This window comes from Panicum virgatum, chromosome 2K (genome assembly GCF_016808335.1).
Source record: "Panicum virgatum strain AP13 chromosome 2K, P.virgatum_v5, whole genome shotgun sequence".
Classification (NCBI taxonomy): Eukaryota; Viridiplantae; Streptophyta; class Magnoliopsida; order Poales; family Poaceae; genus Panicum; species Panicum virgatum.
The window spans coordinates 16,110,596-16,127,141 of record NC_053137.1 but is presented as its reverse complement, the minus strand read 5'-3'; the positions used below and the strand labels follow the sequence as shown (position 1 = coordinate 16,127,141).

The 16,546-nt window shown below is 45.8% G+C and overlaps 2 protein-coding genes across 2 annotated transcripts; one reads left to right on the top strand and one right to left on the bottom strand.

Annotated features, from left to right (window-relative positions):
- Positions 1-11,140: 11,140 nt before the first annotated feature.
- Positions 11,141-13,011, top strand: LOC120695946 (heavy metal-associated isoprenylated plant protein 7-like). Its single transcript, XM_039979142.1, has 4 exons — positions 11,141-11,497; positions 11,627-11,877; positions 12,016-12,097; positions 12,212-13,011. The coding sequence occupies exons 3-4, from the start codon at positions 12,019-12,021 to the stop codon at positions 12,895-12,897; spliced, it is 765 nt and encodes a 254-aa protein (XP_039835076.1). The 5' UTR covers positions 11,141-11,497; positions 11,627-11,877; positions 12,016-12,018; the 3' UTR covers positions 12,898-13,011.
- Positions 13,012-14,220: 1,209 nt separating this feature from the next.
- Positions 14,221-14,887, bottom strand: LOC120695945. The gene has a single exon (XM_039979141.1). The coding sequence runs from the start codon at positions 14,690-14,692 to the stop codon at positions 14,459-14,461; it is 234 nt and encodes a 77-aa protein (XP_039835075.1). The 5' UTR covers positions 14,693-14,887; the 3' UTR covers positions 14,221-14,458.
- Between the last annotated feature and the right edge of the window lie 1,659 nt (positions 14,888-16,546).

Genomic DNA, 16,546 nt, shown 5'->3' with positions numbered 1-16,546 from the left:
TATGCGACTACTTGCACATCATGACTCCATGCGGGAAGGCTACTGATGAAGAAACGAGAGTACGTCTAAACGTTCACTAGTATATTTTCATAATTGTACTAACGCACATGATGTTAATCTTTTTTTCCTAAATGATAGATGTCTCAAATGGGGGATGAATGTTACTCTACTGATCGGATCAACGCCGTGTGCGAGCAGCTCGCCGGATTCATTTTGAACGAGATCTTGGATCCTAGAGGCGAGTTCTACCACGACGGTCACATCTATAGAGGACTTCCGTCGACCTCCTGAGGGGACTAGTAGTTAGACTGCTAACATGACTTGTACATTTGTAAATATTTTTAAACATTATGCCTTGATGTTTGTAAATTTGTAAATATATTAGTTCATCTAATTAGCTTAATTATATGCTCGCATTTCACTTTTAGTTAGTTTCAAATATTCTCTGAAAACGAACACGAACGACCAATGAACGTAGAGTACTATAGAGCTTGAGTGCGTTTTGCAATTATAAAAGAATAAACAGTAAAAATATAACAAAGAAAACTGGATTTGGGAAAAAAAGGGAAAAGGTCATTGGTACCGGTTGGAAATATCAACCGGTACCAAAGGGGCTGCCACCTTACGTCAGCGTGGCAGCCTCTTTGGTACCGGCTGGTATTTCCAACCGGTACCAATGGAGGCCTAAGACACCGGTTGAAAAACCCGGTGTCTTAAGTAGAGGCCAATGGTCGCGGTTGCGGGGCACCAGTTGGGAAACCGGTGCCTTTGGCCTTTCTCAGCCGGTGCCCAAGGCCCGTTTTCTAGTAGTGAGTGCTTGGTCATGGATGGGGCGGCAAAATGATAAGCCGGTAAATTTGCCTATAGATAGTTTTGGTTGTTAGAATTACTAGCATAATGCTCGTGCACTACTATGGGTAATATAATATATCTATGTAATGTGCTATTAAATTTATGTTTGTTTACTTCATGTACAGGTCGTGATGTAATTGTGCGAGATATTGATTGTTTGTGTCTCGATTGGAATTTTGATTAATTTGTTCTGTCTCCGATTAGAATTCCGATTATAAAGAATGTAATGATTGTTTCTAACAGAGCAGTATTAGAGATAGGAGTAAAGACATAAAAGAATCTTCTATTTACATCCTCATGAGGCACCTTAACATGACATCAAAGGGTACTCATTCAGCGAAAATGGTAATGAGCGGCTTTGTAATGGTCGTGTGAAGCTCTCCAAAGGAAGTCCGGAATGAAATCGAAATTCTACCTGATCTAGGATCATACAATATGATAGAATGCGCAGCGGAAACCGGCCCGACGCGCTATACCCACGAGCCGGTACCCTACCAGGTCTAGGTCCACCGGAGCCCAACCAACCAAGGCCTTGGGCCTAACTCAACCCAAAAGACTAGTCTGATGGGTGAGGACTGCCCCACTTTATATGTTGGGCTCCCCCACCATCAACTTCCGATGCGGGACTAAATCTAACAATCTCCCTCGTCACACATCGGGCCCAACTCTTCCATCACATATAACCCATGTGATCTCCCGGAAAACGTTCTACCAGACCCCGAGTCCAACTCTCCAGCCACACACAACCCGTGCGACCATCCGGAGACGTTCACGGGCTCCCCCGTCACCATATGACCCCGGAGATATTCCAGATTTTTCCAACCTTCGGCTCTGATACCACTTGTTAGAATAATAGCGTGGAAGCGATAACCCAAGAACGCAGAACTAACTCACAAGATCACACAACCGAGAATGACACCGAGCCACGATGTTTTTAACGAGGTTCGGCGATGTGTCTACATCCTCGGGGCATGACTACGGACGTTCCTCCCCTATAAACAGCAGCTACACCGGCATCCGGGCACCTCCACGGTCACGCCGCCATCCACGCCAACCGCCAAGTCGTCTCACGGTTACACGGTAGTGCCCTCATATTTATGGGCCCTAGGGATATAAAGTACGACCCAAACTCTATCCCTAACCTACCAAATTACAACTCAAGTCCAGTCGTAATTAAACTGTACACATATTCGACACATATCTAACAAACTCCACCTTAGCGAATATGCACGCCATCTTGAAGTCATACATGCTCGAACCTCTATGTATCGGACTTGAGTCGTCTCCCTTTGCTGCTCACTTAGAACAGTCCGACGAGGCCGACTCCGCCGCCTTGCAGCATGCACACACTTCACACACGCCACCTGCGCGTGCTGCTGCCTGTGTGTCGCCGCCGCCGTACACCGCCTGTGCACAGCCACGCCGCTCAAGAACCTGTCAACCTTCACGCCGTCGCACACGACATTGCCGACCCGTCCGAGAGGGCCGCCGCCTCTTGTTTGCCTTCAACCGCGTACGCTTCAGTTAGCAAACAGCTTGATTGCTTCTACTTGCAATCTATTGTAGACTCTTGTGTCTTATATATATGGAGAGAAAAAACCTCGACAGCACCGAGTCCACATCGGCTCCCTGTAGCTTTCCCTTTCCTTGTTCAGTAGGAATTAGCATCTTGATCGGAGTCCGTTTTACTTTTGCCAATAAAACCTGATCCGACTCTTGCACAAGTGGGCCCATCATGTATCACGTCACGAGAAACAAGTTCCACGCAAGGCAGGTCTGACCGAACAAAAAATTCCACATGCATGCATACGTTTGCACTTCCAATTCTAATAATAATCTACCACAACCTCCTCATCCTCATCGTACATGTGCGCTCACCGTGCCCCCCTGCCCCCGTCCGAGTCCTGCCGGTCCACAGCCCAATCAACGGTCTAACTCAACCCAAAAGACTAATTTGATAAATGAGGACTGCCCCACCTTATATGTTGGGCTCCCCCACCATCAACTTTCGATGTGGGACTAAATCTAACAATCTTCTCCGTCACATATGTCCAACTCTCCAGCCACCTCCAGAAGACCCCACCATCAACTTTCGATGTGGGACTAAATCTAACAATCTCCTCCGTCACATATGTCCAACTCTCCAGCCACCTCCAGAAGACTTGTCACTCACGGAGCCATCACACATCGGGTCCAACTCTATCTCCTCCGTCACATATGTCCAACTCTCCAGCCACCTCCAAAAGACTTGTCACTCACGGAGCCATCACACATCGGGCCCAACTCTTCCATCACATATAGCACATGTGATCTTACATCAACTTTCGATGTGGGACTAAATCTAACAATCTCCTCCGTCACATATGTCCAACTCTCCAGCCACCTCCAGAAGACCCCACCATCAACTTTCGATGTGGGACTAAATCTAACAATCTCCTCCGTCACATATGTCCAACTCTCCAGCCACCTCCAGAAGACTTGTCACTCACGGAGCCATCACACATCGGGCCCAACTCTATCTCCTCCGTCACATATGTCCAACTCTCCAGCCACCTCCAAAAGACTTGTCACTCACGGAGCCATCACACATCGGGCCCAACTCTATCTCCTCCGTGTCCAACTCTCCAGCCACCTCCAAAAGACTTGTCACTCACGGAGCCATCACACATTGGGCCCAACTCTTCCATCACATATAGCACATGTGATCTTCCGGAAGACGTTCTATACGTTCTATCAGACCCCGAGTCCAACTCTCCGGAGACGTACCACTTGTTAGAGTGCGCAGCGGAAACCGGCCCGGCTCGCTATGCCCACGAGCCGGCGCCCGACCAGGTCTACATCCATCGGAGCCCAACCAACCAAGGCCTTGGGCCTAACTCAACCCAAAAGACTAGTCTGATGGGTGAGAACTGCCCCACCTTATATGTTGGGCTCCCCCACCATCAACTTCCGATGTGGGACTAAATCTAACACAATAGTGATTTTTTTTCAGTAGTTCGTTTGTGTTTGCAGATAGATTTTCAGTCATTAAGTTGTCTCATCCACCAGGTGTTGTACAATTGCTTAAATGTCCGTATCTTGACCAATGAATACATTGCGGTTTCTGTGGTGATGTGGTGGCCTGCCATGTGTCTTCCAGATACACCTTTTGCAGTAGTTCTATTGGGCCAAAAAAAAATCAAAACGAGATGTTAGACATTGTAACTTCATTGATGATAGGTAATGATGACGACATTCCAACATAGTCCATAGTGAGCAAATGTCGAAGATAATATAAACCAAAATATAAATTAAACTAAGAACAAGATGCAATTAATAAGAAAAACTCCTATGCAACATAAAAGTTCCTAGAAATTTGACTATAATCTTTATCAATTCACGGGCCATGAACTTATATACTATATCCTATTATTGCTATGAGGGTACATATAAATGGAGCATGTCCGGTTGGTCTTTGGTATATGTACTTCTATGCAACCATTTATTGCTAGCAAAATATAATCCCTCTAAGATTTAAGGTACTAGCATATCAACCCGTGCTCCTACACGGACTAATTAGAATTCATATAAAAATAAAGTTTATAGCTAATAATTATAATTATCTATCTCACACCCTCTCTACATCTACTGAATATTCTAACACATGCTCTAAAATACATATTTATCATTATCTAGTATAGATTTTATTTTGCATCACACCTCCATGTATGTTTGTTATATATTTAGTTGAATCATTTATTTGTGAATTGGTATTTTTTATCTCTTCCATCATACATGAATATAGGGTAACAATATCGTGCGTAGTATTTTAGCATATGTACAAATTCACCAGCTACTTTCTTCACACCATCCGGTATATAAATAATAACATAAATAATATATTAACAATCATAGGAATAGTAATTTATAATTTTATGTTGGTGCACTTTAATATTTTACTATAACTATATAATTTAATTTTTTTATTAGGGGTTTAACTTTTAATGATGACATAATTGGATAATTTATATGAAAATTTAGAGGGTTATTTATATTATTTTTATAATGACATAAGTGGGTAATTTATATGAAGATTAGGGGGTTACTTTAGATTCTTTTATAATGGTAGAGGTGGGTAATTTAGATACATATTTAGGAGGTTATTTTAGTCTATTTTGTAATGGCAGAGGTGGATAATTTAGTAGGAAAGATGACAAATCCAATGGTTATTATAATTAGAGTTATCAGATTGATGGCATGATGTTTCTGATTTTCGTGAGAATTTCTATGATTTCTCTATTTTTATAGAGTGTCCACTTAAGATCCTAGGTGGCTTCACATGGAGGCTTGAAAAGAGCCTCCAATTATAGTAATAGTAAGATTATTTATATATTCGAACAAATTAAGATATGGTAATGGATTGTTTGTGCTTGCACATTAGTGGAGTTTCTTAGTCACCATCCTTTCTAATTCTTCATTAAATTATTCAGTGGACAGATGTTGGAGTGATGGTGTCCTGAACAAATCATCAATGTCCGGACTGGCATCATTCATAAGATGCCTAGGTCATGCTGCTAAACTCCAGTTCGTTAACAGCATCAGAGCGCACCTCATTTCTTTGCAATATTTCTTCCTTATGCACTACCACAATCTTCGTTAGGCGTCAAGCCTTCGCTAGGCTTTTATTCAGGTAGTCCTGCACTAAAACTTGTGATCTTTTTCCCTCACTGTTTGTGCACACGGTTTCACAAAAGCTCCAGGTGCGCGTTCGGTTGTGAATGTTGCTGCAGCTGTTGGCCTATTAAATTTTGGACTCTTGAATGCAGACTCAAACTATGCAGCAAGCTAGCAGCGCTGCAAGAAATCACAGCCGATCAAGCTGCAAAATTATATTAAACGAACATCCATGACACAATTAGACGTAGGGAGAAGAAACTAAACACTCAAGCACTGAAATTAAACGATCGATCCATGACACAATCAGAGTATCAGAAAGTCAAAGCACACTGCTAGTTGCTAAAGCACGAGCACGAACAGTCAAAGCCCCATCTCGGGGTAGAATATAATCCTCCCACGCTGAGAATGTCGCGGGCGCTGTTCCCGCGATCGCGGTTGAGGTGCATGTAGCCATCGTCCCCCAATGTTCTCCGTAGCCGACGAGCAGGATGGCATGATCATTCGCCACTCCTCATGGCCACAAGTAGATGCTGCCGTCGTAGTTTTTGAAGTGGAGGTTGTCCGGTCCGATAGTGATTGACGTACACCAGTCGTGTGGTAACGGCCTGCAACATCTGAAACTCGTCGTTAGCGGGCACCATCTTGTACCTGTAGAGGAGGAGATCCATGCACAGTTTGTCGGCGGCCTACCATGTGCCATTCATTGCCATGTAGGGGGGGAGCCCCCCTGAACAGGGGGCAGGAGCCCCCCCCCCCCCCCCCCCCCCCCTCCACACCTAGCTACCGACCTAATACCCATGGATTCCACACTAAGCCTCCCAGCAAATTTTTGACATGAATCAAGGAGAGGAAGAAGAAAAGAGAGGAGGAGGAGGAAAAGAAGAAAAAAAAGGGCGGAGGCTGCGAATGAGTCCCCCCAAAATTTCTAGGCTGCGTCCGCCACTCGTGTATATGGGTAGGAGGTTGACGAAGGCCCTGCTTCTTGGCGATGATGTAGTGGAAGGCATAGTCGACTTCGCCGTCTTTGCAATCGTTGCTATGAGTGTCGCAGTCGACGAGCTCCTGCTCCGACAGGTCCACCAGGCCCCGGTTGTCCTTGGCCCCTTGGATGGCGTAGTGGCTCGATCTCCAACACCTGGTGAATGCCCAGCAGGAGCGACAGGCGCCTTGGGACTTGACCAAACTGAGGCCTGTGCTACAGCTCTTTCTGCGCCAATTGATGGAGATGGGGAGAGGGAGGGACCCGTCGCCGCGCCTCCGATCCTCACTGGCAGAGTGCGTCGAGCGGGCCAGCAACATGTTGCACTTGTACGTAGTAGTAGCTGAAATCGCCGGGTCAGTGAAGCCATTTAACCCCGCCGCCGAGCTTGCTGCTGTCGCTTGGAGATGGACGTGCCACGCCACGTCCTTGAAGAAGGCAAACCAGCACAACTTGTCAAAGAATGAGGATTTATTGTACCTAGTGGTACATATCCATAGGGAATGGACGGTTGGGAGAAGGAAGAGGATTCTCGTGACAGTTTTTATTCATCTTACCGCATTGGTAATGAGAAGTCAATCGCGCGAGACGAGTGAAATAGTCACACTACTAAAAAAAAGCATTAATCGCGATCTTTTGAAAACCACTCCGAGGCGGGCATAATTTTCAACCGCCTTGATTAATGCCCATCATTTATTATTAATCAAGGTGGTTAGAGAAACCGCCTTGCAAAATGCATTAATCGAGGCGGTCACCATTAAAAAGACTGCCTAGTTAAGACCCCTATTTTCGGAGGCGGTCAACTTATAAAGACCCCCCTCGATTAATAGACTGAGCCCAATTGAAACCCATATGAGCCCGGTTATTGAGAAGACTATATAACTCAACCAAAATCAAAACCCTAACCCTACTCTCTCTCTCCCTCCCTCCCCACTCTCCAAGAGAACTAGCTCTAAGCTAGCAAGAGAGAAGAAAGATAAGTGCTCATCCAGGAGCTTTGGAGATGGACCGTGAGAGGAAGATGCATCAGAAAATGAGCGAGCTGATCTCCTTTTCAAGAGCTAGCGTGATCTGTAGTGTTCATGGTATAAAATAATTTTATAAGCCCGTTGGATGAATGAAATCCTGAATAATCCGGCTGAGCGACCCGGACCCTTTCCATCCCTCGCTCCCTCCCTTGCGGGTAGCCCAACCGCAATATTGTTTTTGCGGTTGACCGGATGAACGCCTCCTTGCGGTCGACGCCTCGGCCCCACAAGCATGTGATTATGTCGCCCCTCGTCTTTTCCCCTGGCGCTTCTCTCTCGCCGTTTCCCTTTCCTGTCTTCTCTCTCCTTTGCTTTCCTCTAGATCCCCTTTCCTTTCCTCTAGATCCCGACAGGCAGAGCCTCCGTCCGGCGAGCTGCGCGGCAGGCTGGCGGCATGGAGGTGCGGCGCGGCGTCGGGCTCCACCCCTCAAGGAGCAGTGCGGCAGAGAGGCGTGGCACGGAGGCGGGGAGCGGCGCGGCGGCTGCGGCGAGCCTCCGAGGGAGGCGCGGCGGCGGCGGGCTTCCCGGGGAGGCGCAGCGGCGGCGGTTGCGGGAACCTCGCCTCGAGCGCTCGCCCCCGGCGGCAGCAGCGAGCTCCGTCGAGTATTTTTTTTCTTTTTTTTTTGTTTTTTGCATACAATTTTTTTTAAAAAAAAATATTAGCCGAGTTTTTTTATTTGGATGTACATTTTTTGTTTCTTCCATTTGATAAATTTCTATCAGTCAAAATTTTTCTCGTAAAATATTTGTTATCTCACCAATTTTGTTTCTTGAAATTTTTTCTACCCACCAAATTTTAACTTGAAAAATTATTTGACTCATAAAAAAATGTCTGAATTTATTTTCTCAGAAAACAACAAAAAAGTTTCTAAAAACAAAAAAAAGTAGCTGTCGGAAAATCGACCGTACGGACTCCTCCCGTACGGTTGACCGTAAATTAGCGTGGCCCTAGCCCAACGCCGGTGCGCGTCCGGTTACGTACTGTTGCTGCTTATTGGTATGTATACGTACGTCATCTCACCTGGCTCAGAAACCTAACCTTGGATGCCAGCAGTATATATGCTCCTCTAGACCTCTACCCAGCGCCGCAAGAGCTGGCTAAAACAAATGCAAACGAAAACAAGTCGCAGTTGCTTAATTTAGGGACTTAATAAGCTACTCTAAAGTTTAGTAACTTAATTTGGATCCAAACAGACTTTAGTTGGAACCCAAAACCTGCTTTAGCCTTTTGTATCTAAATATTAAAATATATTGATATAAAATTCTAAATTACTATTTTGATTGTTACATGTTATTATTTGTATAAAAATACTACTCTTGATATGTCTCGTCATGTATTCATGTATGATGGAAGAGAATCAAATACCATTTCACAAATAAATGGTCTAATTAATATATATCAAACGTACATAGAGGTGTGATAGAAAATAAAATCCATTGCAACTAGATAATGATAAATATGTATTTTATAGTATGTGCTAGAATATCCAATAGATGAAAGAGGGTGTCAGATAGATAATTATAATTATTAGCTAGAAGTCTTATTTCTCAATTAATTTTAATTAGCCCGTGCAGGAGCACGGGTTGATAGGACCTCAAATTTGTGTCACGCTAACTGCTTGATAGGACCTCAAATTTGTGTCACGCTAACTGCTTTTTAATAAAGTACTTGTTGTTCAAAGTCTTGTTCCAAGGAAACAAAATATAGTTCTTCTCGTTTCAAGTGAAGTGTGTAAAAAATTGTCACTTCTGACGAGATCTAAAACTTTGTTGCTACGAATTTCTGAATTTGATGTTATTTACATTATGGTACTTGATGGATGGCACTTGGTGCAATGGCAGGTTGATGTCATGTGGGTATGGCTAGGTAAAAAACCCGAAACTTGAAGACCGAACCCGAAAAACTCGAGCCCGAACCCGAAAACCCGAACTCTAATCCGGGTTCCAGCCCACGATACCAGAAATTAGTGCGGGTAATTCGGGTATTGGGCCATGATACCTGAAATACCCAAACAACCCGAAAAATAGCCCATCCAAGTCTGTTTGTTCATTGTTGGCCCAGCCCACCAGCCCATCCCTAACCCTAGTGCCCCAAGCCCAGAACCCCCCAGCGCCTCAGCCCCCAGACCGGCAAACTCCTCGCATCCCACCGCCCCCACCCTGGCTGCCGCCGCGGCCACCCGCTGCCCCTCTCGAGTCTCGACTCTGTGTCGCACCTTCGCCTCCTCGCCTCCTCGCCCCTGACGCCCCCGCCCCCATCCCCATCCCCGCCAATGCAGTTGGTGCCGGCGCCACCGCCGGCCGTCCTCGCCTCCCGACCCACGTCGGCCCTACTCCTGTTGTAGGGCGTGGCCGAGCTACCGCCGCCGCCCCCGCCCCCGCCTGCCGCCGGTCTTCGCGTCACCTCCTCGCCTCCCGACTCGTGCCATGGAGACGTTTTCTGAAATCGGGTAGTTCGGGGTTACCCGAACCCGAATTTTCGGATACCCGAAATGTCGGGTTTGTATTATTTCTGACAAATTTCGGATAACAATTTTCAAAACCCGAAATTTGCAAAACCCGAATTATCCGACCCGAAATTTTCGGGTAACCCGAATGTCCACCCATACATGTGGGGAGCGTTTGCTGTGGGGTAAAAGGTCTTGAGAGACCAAAACAATGAAAGGCGGCACCAGGACAGTAGGAACACAGTTAAAAAGGTAGGACATGGGTAGGTACTTATTGGACTTAGACTCGATGGATTTATAAATGGCTTAGACAAATATAACATCTGAAATGACTTACGGTTTGCAAAAGCTTTTTTTTAGGTAGATAGATTCGACTGCTAATTTTCTAAAAAAAAGTAAGCTAAAATTTGTCCTTGTAGTATTAGAATGAAGAGCGACATTAAATTATTGCCTCGATACAATAACACACTAATCTTAATGCATACGCTATCTAATGATGAGTCGGAGCACATTCTTCCCTTGAGGGCAAGGAAGCCATGCACCGGCTGCCCTTTTTAACCGTTTAATTTGTGCCTAAGTAATTAGAAGAATGTATCAGGTGCAAATCAACTTCTTCGTTCAAACTATAAAAACTTCAATCTGAGTCATTAGATCAATATGCAAAGAGTTAGCTTGCTCTCACAGTAGTCAGGACCAGCCTCCGCCTGACTTGTTCAGGAGCACTGACATAGTAGAAGAGAGATCACTGAAAGGAAGGGGAAAAAAAAGGCAATGCCGTATTTCCCTGCACCTGTGCTGTGCACCTACGCACGGACGAGCTAGCTAGCGAACGTCCAGCGGTAGCCGGTGGTCCCCCTTGGGTCAGCGTCTCTCTGGCAAGCCGGCGCGGGTGCAGCCAAAGCGGCGCCCACCTACGCAGGCAGGCCTGCGTTGGTTTCCAGCGGAGCAAGGCCCAGGCAGAGGCAGGCAACCGCCGCGCAGCCCAGCCTCGCAGGCATGCCGCATGCGCGGCGCCCCGGACGTGGCGCGCCCGGCGCCCTCCACGGCGACTCCTACAACAAACTCACGGTGGTGGACACACCCGCGCGACGCCCACGGTCGCCTATGCTATATATACATTACATATACGTATATGTATATCCAGAGCCTCTGCCGTCCGAAGGGAGCGTGTCAAGCACGTGCAACAACGCCGGCTGATGGCTAAGGTACGGTCAGCTAAGCTAGCACAGAGAGAGAGAGAGAGAGAGAGTTATCTTCTTTGTTGATGCAAGATTTAATTTCCTCCTGAATTCATTCGTAACATGCATTTCCACTGGTTTGATTTCTCGTGTCGCCGGCGACCGGCCGCCGCGACGGAACGTATGCGCAGGGGACGAAGCCGGAGGGCGGTGACGGCGGCGCTCCCAAGGCGCCCGGGAAGGCCGGCGGCGACGTGCCGCCGGCGGCGGCGGCCGGGGAGGAGGTGGTGATCAGCGCGCCGGTGCACTGCGTCGGCTGCGCCCGGAAGCTGCGCCGCTCCCTGCAGCGCCTCGACGGTAATACATCATTCAGTTGGGGGAAAAAAGTAACGGCCGGGCGATCGACGACTCACCAAGTTTTTACTGTTTCCGGCGATCCTATTCCTCGCTTCCATTTATTTCTTACCGTCGAGGTGTGGATCGCAGGGGTTGGAGAGGTGATCGTGGATAGCACGACCGACAGGGTGGTGGTGCGAGGGCCCAAGGCGGCGGAGAACGCGGCGGGGGCTGTGAGGGTCGTGGAGCGGAGGACCGGGAGGAAGGCCGTGCTGCTGAGCCCGGCGCCGGACAAGCTGCCGCCGCCGGCGCCGGTGCCGGCGAAGGGTGAAAAGACCAAGAAGAAAGACGGTGGTGGGAACAATAAGGACGCGACCAACGATCTGCCGGAAATTGACACGGTATCGTTCCGAAAATCTAATTAACTAAAATTATGTGGCCTTCTAAACAAATTATTTACGAGTAATCAGTTGACAAGGAGCAAAAAAAACTCTCAGTTATTTAACCTTTGAGTAACTTTTAGTTTGTTCCATGCCCAGAAAATGGTGGTGGTGCTGAGGATCAACCTGCACTGCGACGCCTGCTGCGAGGAGATCAAGCGGAGGGTACTTGGAATCAAAGGTACTGATGAGATTTATAAATCAATAAATCTGCTGATCATATGAGATCATCATCAGGATCAGGACAACTGCTGCGAGCTGCTGATGGTTTCATTTTGGCTGGTTGATCGATCAGGCGTTGAGGACGCGGTACCGCACCTGAAGTCCTCGCAGATGATGGTGAAGGGGGCGGTGGAGCCGGCGGCGCTGGTCGGCCTCATCCACAGCCGCACGGGGAGGAAAGCCGCCATCTTCAGGGCGGAGCCGCTGGAGCCGCCGCCGGTGGCAGGTGAGGAGAGCAAGAAACACGAACCCGCCGCTAAGAACACGGGAGAGAAGAAGGATGGGGAAGAGAAGGGGAACAAGGAGGAGGAGAAGAGAGGAGGAGGAGCAGAGGAGGAGGACAAGAACCCCAGAGCAGAGAAACCAAGCGGGGGTGGCGGCGGCGCCGAGGAGCAGGAAGGAAGCCACGGCAGAGCAGCGGAGGAGGACGCCGGCGGCGGCGACGGGGTCGTGCTGGAGAGCCGCAAGAAGGACGACCGCCTGTTCACCGTCCCGCTCCCGGCCGGCGTCGTCACGGTGGCGCCGGAGGTGGCGCTCGACAACGCCGCCCCGTACTGCTACTCCTACTCCTACTCCTACCCGCCCTGCTATCCTTACGCGCACCCGTGCTACTCCTACCAGTACCAGTATCATCCGCGGCCGTACTACCCGCCGCCGCCGCCGTACGCGTACGCCGGCGGGCGTGACGTGTACGGGTGCCCACGCTATCCGGCGGAGGCGTTCACCGAGGAGAACCCAAACACATGCGCCATCGTGTGATGATGGGGTAAATAAACGGGGAAAGAATTAAAGAAGCTCGTGCTTGTGTGTATTGGATCAGATAATTGATCAATATATAGAAACTGTATAATAAATTACCTGTCTCCTAACTCATATATGAACTCATCATCTGAAATTATACATGTTGGTGCTACCGAGCACCTTTCCAGATGCTGGAGGGTTTCAGTACAAGGAACACAGAACAGAGGAGCATTGCTTTGATGCAAAATTAAAATTCCAAAACTATTATATTGAATGAGAATCTTACATGTATAAAGTATTAAATCTAGACGAAATAAAAAACTAATTGCATAGTTTGCTTGTAAATTATGAGATGATGTAATTAGTTTATATTTAATATTTCAAATGTTAAAACTTTACATGTAGCAACTAAATGGGACCTTGGTCTTCTTTTTCTCTTTATTCACCCACATCAGTTCTTTCAAAGCTGCACTGCAAGTGCTTTTATACACCGACCGACCGACATATACTAGCTGGTAGTTTCCTTCCCTCTAGATTTCTCGTATATTGGTTTGAGGTGAAAATTTGTTTGCAAAATCTTTTTGCACCTTTGACCACTAATTTAGAGTATTAAATAAAGTCTAATTACAAATAGACTACATGAATTAATTACCGTCATTAGATTCATCGCGAAAAATTACATTCATCCATGAAAAGATTTTGTAAATAGACTATATTTAGTACTCCATGAATACAAGATTCTCTTTCGCGAATTTTCTACTGTAGAAACCAAATATTGCCCAGTAGTATGTGGAGCACCAACATTGCATAAACAAATTTACATGTTGGACTGACTAGTATATTCTAGAATAAGCTTTCAGCTACACAGTACATGTACGAACACATGGGCTCAAGTAAAAACTGACTGCAAGCTACAGCACACATTTACAGCACACAATTCTAGAGTTACCTCATGGAGAAAGAAAATGAATTGGTCTTGTTTAGTTCGCGAAATTTTTTGGTTTCGGTACTGTAGCACTTTCATTATTATTTGACAATTAATATCCAATCATGGACTAATTAGATTTAAAAGATTCGTCTCGTCATTTATAGTTAAACTGTGTAATTAGTTATTTTTTCCAACTGTGTTTAATACTCCATGTATATGTCCGAAGATTTGATGTGATGAGTACTGTAGGAAATTTTTTTGAAACTAAACATGGCTAGATATAAAACTGAATCTACCGATGGCAAAATCGGCCCGCAACGCTTTCCATTATCCAAAAAAATCCCATACAGCTCAATCCTGAGAGGAAAAGAACAAGAAGAAGCATATAAATCAGCCAGAAGCAGCTCGAGAAATAAACAGAAAGAATGCCCAGAGGTTCTTTACCATCTTTATTTCTCTCCATTGTTGATCTAGTACAGCATGAAAAAACATTGTATATAGCAATAACTGTGTGTATATATGTATGTTACCTTATTCTACTACAAAAGATACATATGGAGCAAAAAAGAAACACCACCGCCATTAGGCCCATTATATTACACCAGCACTGGAGAAATTAAACACATGGAAATGGAATAATCTAAATTTAATTTACTCTACGGGGTCGGGTTTGGTGGAGTAGACATGGACGCCGATGGCGACGACGACGATGGTGAGGATGCAGAAGTAGAGGATGGTGTGGACGAGGATGGAGAGCGCGCTGGTGCCCATGTTGCCGAACTCCACCACCCTGAACCTCGCCGGCAGCTGGAACAGGAACCCCGGCGACAGCAGGATGAACAGCACCACCGCCACGATGATCGGCCCCCAGTCAGTCGTCACCATCTCTCCTCTCTCACACACACACAACTACACAAAGTTGCTGTGTCCAAGGTACTCTGGGTGGGATTCACTTCGTCGTCGGCGGCGGCGGCGGCGTTCCGGGAGAGGCAATAAGCAGCCATGGAATGCCATCCTTGGGAAGGAAGCAACCGAAAGGCCGCAGCGGAAAGAGAAAGGCGAGTGATCAGAGCAGCTTTACTCGTGAGGAGCGATGGCTTAGCTCAGCTTTGACAGGTCGCCAGTTTGCCGGCCGCTTTACTTAGCTTTCTGGTTCCGGAGGCCGCCGGTAGCAAGGAAGAGATCTCGTATTAGTAAGGTATCCTGTACGTTTGCATTCATACATATAAGTTCCTTGCCAAGAGCTAAGACAATCAGCGACGCTACACAAATAAAAAAGAGCATCCATCTGTTGGGAGTTCAATTTGCGCAAACTAATTTAACATTCTATATATGTATATTCAGAGTTATTCACTAATACATTTGCATTTGGATACCCCTGCATCATCAAAGTTGGCAAAACATGCATGATCATGGTGGCAAAAGGAATGTAGTCATTTTTTCAATAGGAATTAAGATCCCCAATACTAAACTCATATGCCACCTAAACTGTTTGAAAACACTATTTGCAGCTTTTAAATCTAGACAATGCAGGTACTTCATCTCAGCATGGGTTTATGCAAATGCAGGGAAATGGTAGACTAATAATAGTGTGTCCTGCACCTACTCTCAAGCATTGCTTCTAACGCAGGAAAAAAAAAGGGAAAAAATGGCAACAGAATATTGTGCTATGCAAGATATGCGGATGGGAACGTGTGGGCGAAATTATCCCACTTAAACCAACCATTCCATATTTGCATGTAACTTATTCTCACTCGTTCCATTTTGTCAATCTTTTATTTTTCTGTTTATTTCAATCTTCTTTTTCTTGGCTGCATCTTCTGTTTCGCCAAAAATGCAGGCGTGAACGAAACTGAGCCGAGCATTGTAGGGGACTGAAGAGGTAAACATGGTTTGTGATCCGTAGTTTACGCGCTCTTGTTTCTTTTTTTTCTTTAATTTCTTAGTAAAATGTTGTTTTGATTTCTCTTGTTTAAACTTGTATAGATCGATTGATCCGGGGAAGCTAAAAAGTAAACAGATACTTGGGATCAAGCTATCGTGGGCCATGTGATTGAATGCTTCTTGTGAATGTGGTAAGCCATCTAATTGTTGCTGCAATCAAATAAAAAAGGTTGAATATTCTTCATAATATTCACAGGCCTTCCGCATCTGTATCTTTTTTTTTCATTTCACTTTTCTTATGCTATTCACAAGAGATCATCAAACTGTATCATTTTTTTCAGATTTTTTTTTAAAAAAAACTACAAATCTGAAACCATGAAGAGTGTGCTTTCCTTCTTCTCTGATTTTTGCAAGACTTGCAAGTCAGAAACATGAAGTCTGAAAGAACATGACGATTCTTTCTGTATATCTACAACAATGCCAAGTGAAATATAGCTACAAATCATTGAGAGATTTCACAAGTTTTCTCATACACAACATAGAACAAAATAATATACATGACAGGCTTAGTAAATTTTCGAAGAACCCAGATATTGTTTGTGTTTTGTTGTAAAAATTACTGTTTTCTTTTAATAGAATTCTTTGGGCTGCTTATTCAACTGTGTGTGTAGGAGTAAATAACAGAACAGTCAGACATCATTCGAGTGAGATGCTGCAGTTACAGTTTGAAGCTCGCAGTGTGTTAAGATTTACAATTAATAATCATATCAGCAGGAGACTTGAGTTGATGTTTGTTTCATTTCACAGGAATAGTCACCAAAGACAGGTATCGAGAATTTCTCTTGTCACCACACA

What these genes read in the sequence shown, in the direction of transcription:
- LOC120695946 (XM_039979142.1), top strand. Translation starts at nt 12,019, where the DNA reads ATGGTGGTGGTGCTGAGGATCAACCTGCACTGCGACGCCTGCTGCGAG. An exon ending in GAGGGTACTTGGAATCAAAG is followed by an intron (nt 12,098 to 12,211) that starts GTACTGATGAGA and finishes TTGATCGATCAG; the next exon opens with GCGTTGAGGACGCGGTACCG.
- LOC120695945 (XM_039979141.1), bottom strand. Translation starts at nt 14,692, where the DNA reads ATGGTGACGACTGACTGGGGGCCGATCATCGTGGCGGTGGTGCTGTTC.